The following is a 7,433-nucleotide window of genomic DNA, read 5'->3' on the forward strand; positions in this document are numbered from 1 at the left end:
GTCGTTGAATAGAGCAGAGTGACACTGACTTCCGGCTGTTCGCAGCTTAATTTGAACAACATTTTTTCCCAGAAATATGTCTACCAACAGTGTAAATGACCCCAGAAGACCCAATAAAATAACAAGGTAATATTGTTTGTTAACTGTATTTAGACTTCAATCCATATATATGTGATTTTTTGGCAGTTTTAGCCTCGAAGTAACTGGTACATATTCGGGCGAAATATAAATTCGGATGGCGATAAACATCAGCTTTGTTGTTTAGACGTGTTTTCAGTCTATCGAGTTCTGCGGGAACAAAGTCTAATCATACCAGAAACACTTTTTGTAATACTACAATCTGCCTACTTGAATCATATAAATGGAAAAATGTCCCTGTAGGCTATTTCACTATTGTTACGGGAGAGCCGTAGGAATAGCCACTTCCTTAGCAAATACCCCACAATTTTCGAATTAAATGCTTCTTTAAAATATTCATAATTTGCCGATGATATAAAAAAAGACAAGATAGACTTGATGCCATTTTTTCAACCAATGGAAGTGAATTGAGTCTGTGGAATGAAACTATTTAAATGATTTGTACCAGATTCGTACCTAATTGCACTATGAATTCACTTTCAAGGGTTGATAATATAGGACGAAGTTAACAAATCAATCAGACGCATTTCCTCCCAAAAATTGATAAAAAACTTGATGCTTTTTTTACGTTTTCCTACTATTTTTATAGATTTTCACACCAATTGTGAATAGGTGCAGCGGACCCAATTTGAAAATTGTGAAAGACTGTTTGCAAAATTTTGCGAACGGGTCCAATAGTCCGTACCACATATACTGTAAATCCGGTATTATTCACAGTGTTTTAGTTTTTGCTATTTTCCACGAATCGTGTGCATTGCGAATTCATAAATCCGTGTAAATTTCCTTCCATAACATACAGACATCGGAAAAAATTCTGAAACACGGTCAAGTTTGGCGATGCCACGTGTACATGATGTTTGTTGAATGAGCTTCAATTTATTTCAATATATCATGAATAAGTGTAATAAAAATTGGATTTACAGGCAGCTGGCAGGGATGTATATAACATAATAATGTTGGTTTTTTAACAGGTTATGGAGAGCATCTCCTTGATGCACTTTTGTAAATTGTATGTGTCAAACATACAGAGCTCGTGTTGCCTGAGGGGATGATCCATATCATCATTTATCTTCTCAATAAACCTGAATTTTTTTTACACATTTTATTTGGATATTAATAGGGATTAGCGGACAATTTATCACACCATTGTATTGTATTCTTGTACGTTACAATTTTTTATGAAATGACTGTAACAAACTTTGAACATTTTATCAGCTATTAAATGTAAGAAGAATAATCGCCCGTAAATTGATTAAAGGATTAAAATGCTCTTTTCAATCAAGTTCAGTTGAACAAAAGCAATTTGTGTGAATAAAGTAACCGATTACCAATACAAAATAACCATAATTTATGGACCATGTATTTAACGATTCTTTGGCGAGCATAAATTTGGTACAGTACGGAAGAATGGGCATTTATGTAATCATGACTTCCAGAATTGGAATTCCGCTAATATAATATAAGAACCTTCGCAAAGTTAAATTTCTGACTGTCCCGTCACAAATTCATAAATCCGTGAAATAATTCAGGGTGCAGGAATTCGTGAATTCAAGATCACAGGAATATATTAAAGTGATTTACAGCATAAGGGGAAAAAAATGCTGATTACTGTAATCCTGGACTATACAACAGTGAACATTACCTGGGATTATGAAACTTATCAGGCACATCTAGAAATGATAGGAAATCATCACATTTATGCAACAGTAAATATTCAATTTCATATGTCTAAAAAATGCACCCAAAAAATCAGCATTTTAAATTCAGTCACTGGCTGCTTCTTTTTATGGAGTTAGAGGATACACTTTTGAGATGTATAAAATACACAGAATGGCAACAGGAGATAATCTCGCTGAGTTCGTGTCGGCGCGTTATCTTATTGAAGCGTTTGCTGACTTGATCACTTGTGATCAAATCAACAGACGCTTATTAAAGTATTACAGTGGCAATAAATTTTTATCCTTCTGCTGTCTGTTTCATACACTGGTACAATAAAATCTCATTCAATTCCCATGTGATGTTGGTGAGATTTGCTCTATATGCCTTTCAAGTAGCTGATCTGTTTATTTTTATAGCTTTTTGGGTCAATGTGAGCTGTGTAGTTTTAACTTACGTATATGTCTTCCATTTAGATACAAGCCTCCAAGTAGCAGTGGACCCGGAGATGATCCTACACCAGACTACATGAATCTTCTTGGCATGATATTTAGTATGTGTGGTCTCATGATGAAGGTATGCACAGTGTTCTGTATTTCATATATGTTTGAAAAGTAGTAATTCCTTAGAAGAAGAAAAATGGACATTGAGTGACTGGTTTGTCAGCCATTGCCATTGGCAGTTGTCATTTCAGCACTGTCTGGCAATAAAGTGATAACATTTGTTATGTTACAGCAGGGTAACAGCTCACCTTAAAGCAATATACCTAATACAGGTCAAAATATTTGAAACAGTAATTACAAGTTTTCAAAAATTTGTTAAAATATTTGGGCTTTCCTTAACTGTTAGTATAACATGAAGTTTGAACCTAGGAAAACTTAAACAAATCTTCATCTATTTCAGCTGAAGTGGTGTGCCTGGTGTGCAGTGTATTGTTCTTTTCATCAGCTTTGCAAACTCAAGAGCTTCAGAAGATACCAAACAAACATTGAGCAGTTTTATGTAAGTCACATAATTGCAGAATGTACTCTTGTATTGGTAGTTCCTTCAATATTATTATCTATATTGTCTCTTCTTTACAAGAGTATACTTGTATGCTCTTCTTAGCTCACTTGAGCTTTGTTTTGGGTAAACTATTATTATATCATAGGTCAGAGTTTTTTTCTCTCCTAAAAAGCTACCACATGTAAAAGGAGGCAATCCCAATGCAAAAAGTATGGTTTTTTCCCCCAATGCTGAACTTAAAATTCCCAAACTATTGTTACTGCCTAGGATTTTTTGCTTTTCAAAAATATTTTTGCCTTTCTGTAAACTCTTTAAATTTAGTAAACAGTTATCAATATGCCCATCACATTTTAAAAAATGTTATTCAAAAAGAAATTGACTTACATTTTCATTAAGTTTCCATTATTCCCAATTAAGTCAGATTACAGAGGTATTTTCCCAATTGTCGTTAACATACTCTTTTTTAAAACTGCTTGTCAAATTGCACCAGACCTTGCCAGTAGTATAAGTGAAAAATTATGCAATAATAATTGAAGATGATCTTTAATTTTACATTTAAAATTTCTGTAATAGCTCAGACCTGTCTGATTTTATTTGAGAGAATACTGTGTTATGGTATATCTTAAACAAGTATTGACTAAAGTCATGAAACTTCATAGGATTGTTATTTTAAATAGCTTGTGAAGTTGTGCACAGTTGTGGTGTTTCGTTTGGGATTTCAAACAGTAAGAAATAAAAGTTCTGGCCATTGACATTAAAATATGCATAAAGGCCTAAAAGTGTGTGTGGCACATATCTCAGATAAGTATTTTGACATAGAGTCATTAAAAGGTTTTAGGGTTTTGTTCATCATGTGAAGTTGTACACCTGGGATTTTGCTGCCAGAACCAGAGTTATGGCCCTTGATTTTGTCAGAACTATTCTGTAAGGGCCTTACAGTGTGTATCATATGTATCTCAAATAGGTTTTGACCTATAATCATGGAACATTAAAGGATGTTGGTTCTATATGTGAAGTTGTGCACATGGTGTAATGTTGAGATTTTACTCAGCCAAACAAACCAGAGTTAAGGCCCTTGATTTTGTCAGAACTATTCTCTAAGGGCCTTAAAGTGTGTATCATATGTATCTCAAATAGGCCTTGACCTATAATAATGGAACATTAAAGGATGTTGGTTCTATATGTGAAGTTGTGCACATGGTGTAATGTTGAGATTTTACTCAGCCAAACAAACCAGAGTTAAGGCCCTTGATTTTGTCAGAACTATTCTCTAAGGGCCTTAAAGTGTGTATCATATGTATCTCAAATAGGTTTTGACCTATAATCATGGAACATACAAGGATGTTGGTTCTATATGTGAAGTTGTGCACATGGTGTAATGTTGAGATTTTACTCAGCCAAACAAACCAGTGTTAAGGCCCTTGATTTTGTCAGAACTATTCTCTAAGGGCCTTAAAGTGTGTATCATATGTATCTCAAATAGGCTTTGACCTATAATAATGGAACATTAAAGGATGTTGGTTCTATATGTGAAGTTGTGCACATGGTGTAATGTTGAGATTTTACTCAGCCAAACAAACCAGAGTTAAGGCCCTTGATTTTGTCAGAACTATTCTCGAAGGGCCTTAAAGTGTGTATCATATGTATCTCAAATAGGTTTTGACCTATAATCATGGAACATTAAAGGATGTTGGTTCTACATGTGAAGTTGTGCACATGGTGTAATGTTGAGATTTTACTCAGCCAAACAAACCAGAGTTAAGGCCCTTGATTTTGTCAGAACTATTCTCTAAGGGCCTTAAAGTGTGTATCATATGTATCTCAAATAGGTTTTGACCTATACTCATGGAACATTAAAGGATGTTGGTTCTACATGTGAAGTTGTGCACATGGTGTAATGTTGAGATTTTACTCAGCCAAACAAACCAGAGTTAAGGCCCTTGACTTGGTTAAAAATATGCAAAAATAAATTTTAAGTTTGTATTTCATGTAATGCAAAAGTTGTATGACCTAGTGTCATGCAATTATATAGGAATATCATTAGCGTTTGAAGTTGTGTACTTGGGGTTTTGATTGGAATTTCACTCTGCAAGACCAGAGTTATGGAGTAATATAACTTTATCAGAATGTTGCTCAGCATGTGAAGTTGTGCATCTGGGGTTTCAATGACCACCCCTTGGAAAAATACTCATAGTTTCTTAATATTGTTTTTTTTTTTTAATTTTATTTTGTAGTTCCGATACCTCCAGCATACAGCCCCCTTCACCACTTCACCACCTGGGACTCAAATCCCTACACAAAAGAAATAAGAAAGTTTAGTCTTTCACTGTTTACAAGTAACATATAACCATATACTGACAGGAAATGGGATCACCAGTGTCCCATGAACACATATCTAGTTCCATTGACCAGCACATTTTCCCTCTCTGGGCACTTGTAGCAAATTCTAAATGTGAAATATATCGTACAGTATGATAAATGGCCTTTGTAGCTATTATGCACAGTTTATTTGATATTGTTGTTGTGAATCTTAAAAGATAACAGTCAATGAAAATTTATTAAACTTGTATATTTCTCTGTGATACAGTCAAACCTGTAGAACAGAAGCAGTCAGCACTATTAACCACTTTCCTAAAGCAGCCACATTTCCTTTATTCATATCAAACTTACCTCTATTAAGCAACACTCTGTCTTAAAGTGCCACTTTTGCGCCTTCCCTTGATTGGCTGCTTAGAACAGTGTTGTCAGACTGTAAAAATAAAAGCAGACATATACAGACAACATAAGAAATGTATGTCTTAACTTAAGTTCTGAATGGGCTTTTTAGCTAACTATGATGTTTTTAAGCATACTTTTGTATAAAGTTAAGTGTTATTTTTGTTGAAAATTGAGCATCTATAAAATTTCTTGTACCATAATAAATGTTCACTATATTTTTCTGTTTCAGGTTGTCAATATCAGCAGTAGTGATGTCATATCTACAGAATCCACAGCCAATGACCCCGCCATGGCAATGACCTTCACCTTAGTTTTAACATTCCATTGTAACTCATTGTAACCAGTATTATAACCAGGATTAAAGCAAATGGAGATGTAGGAAAAAGTTCTAAAAGACAGAGACTTAATGAGAAAATGTTTGTTTCCCAACAAGCTTGAAAAATTTTTAATATATCAGTTTTACAAACCGATCAATATTGTTTCCTGTTTTACATGCCTGTAAAAATTACTTAACATTCAGATTGATATTTCCTTGTGATTTTGACTGTTCTTCGTTGAAGGTGAACTTGAATAGATGGAAGATGAAGATGTTGCTAGTGTTTGTATGTTTTAGTGTTCATTCAATTTGTCAGTCTGAAGTGAAGAAATGTATAATTGTTCAAGACAAGACTGGTCTTCATTTTAGAAATGCAATTTTTTATTGGTAAAGCCAATCAGTTTGAGAAAATGACAGGAGACGGGTTCAAGATCAACTGAATTAGAGAGGTGTTTTCTAAATGAAGATAGTTACTTCCCTTAGATTAAAGTAGAAGATGTATTTTCAAAATTTTGGCATTTTATTGAAATTGATTATTTCAAGTTAGGCAGGTATTATAACATAGCCCTTAAAAAATTGAGTATTTAGTATATTTGTTTGTTACTTTTAGAATAATTATGTATTATATATTTATTAAGGTAATGGACCTGTAATGGTAATCTGCAATGTACATGAGAGTCTCATCATGCTGTTTTGGCATTCTCTTGCTGCTGCTAATGTAGTTTATACGAACAATGAGCTGGAAAATGCTAAAATCACATACAGAGAAAAAGTTATTGCATTGAAATTGCAAATATTCATTAATAGGTACATTACTTTAATTAGCTTTTAAATCTTAACATGGTTTTAATTTTGTGTTTGCAAAACATTTTTCTTTTTGTATACTTTTATACAAATTCACATAACTCAGTGTTCATCCATGTTTTTTTTGTAGTTAATTTTATGAAATGCAACCAGATAAATAATATATACTAATTTGTAAGCTGTTGTATTGAATATTTCCAGTGCAATGTCAGAAAAATGTAAAAAAATGAAATTGTGAAAATAAAGATCTACACAGTTGAAGTGTTGTCAGTATATCTGAATCAAAAACATGCTTTAATCGGAATTTCAAACGTGAATGTCACTTGGTAATGGATGGACTTACTCATCTTTTCCTAGTTTTTATATGCCCAAAGGGACGTATTATGTTATTACACCGGTGTCTGTCCATTAGCAATTTCGTGTCCACTCTGTAACTCTTGAACTGCTAGAAGGATTTTAAAGTAACTTGGCACAAATGTTCACTACATCAAGAGATTTAAGACGACATGCAGAGCACATGTTTAGGATGGCTGGCTTCAAGATCAAGGTCACACTTAGGGGTCAAAGCTCATTCCTGAACCCCTTGAAGGATTTCGAAGAAACTTGACACAAATGTTCACCACATTGAGACAATGTGCAGAGCGCATGTTCTGAATGGCTCGCTTCAAGGTCAAGGTCACACTTGGGGTTCAAATGTCATACGACTATGTTTCATGTCTGTTCTGTAACTCTTGACGCTTGAAGGCTTTTAAAAGAAACTTGGCACAAATGTTCACCACATCGAGATGACGTGCAG

The 7,433-nt window shown here is 34.0% G+C and overlaps 1 protein-coding gene across 1 annotated transcript; it reads left to right on the top strand.

The window, feature by feature from the left end:
• Positions 1 to 6,898, top strand: LOC123524987 (PAT complex subunit Asterix-like). Its single transcript, XM_045303648.2, is given in 5 exon segments — positions 1 to 126; positions 2,271 to 2,370; positions 2,698 to 2,733; positions 2,735 to 2,796; positions 5,747 to 6,898. Coding segments are annotated over 5 exon segments (318 nt in total). The 5' UTR covers positions 1 to 76; the 3' UTR covers positions 5,817 to 6,898.
• Positions 6,899 to 7,433: the final 535 nt, after the last annotated feature.

Source organism: Mercenaria mercenaria, chromosome 3 (assembly GCF_021730395.1).
Source record: "Mercenaria mercenaria strain notata chromosome 3, MADL_Memer_1, whole genome shotgun sequence".
Classification (NCBI taxonomy): Eukaryota; Metazoa; Mollusca; class Bivalvia; order Venerida; family Veneridae; genus Mercenaria; species Mercenaria mercenaria.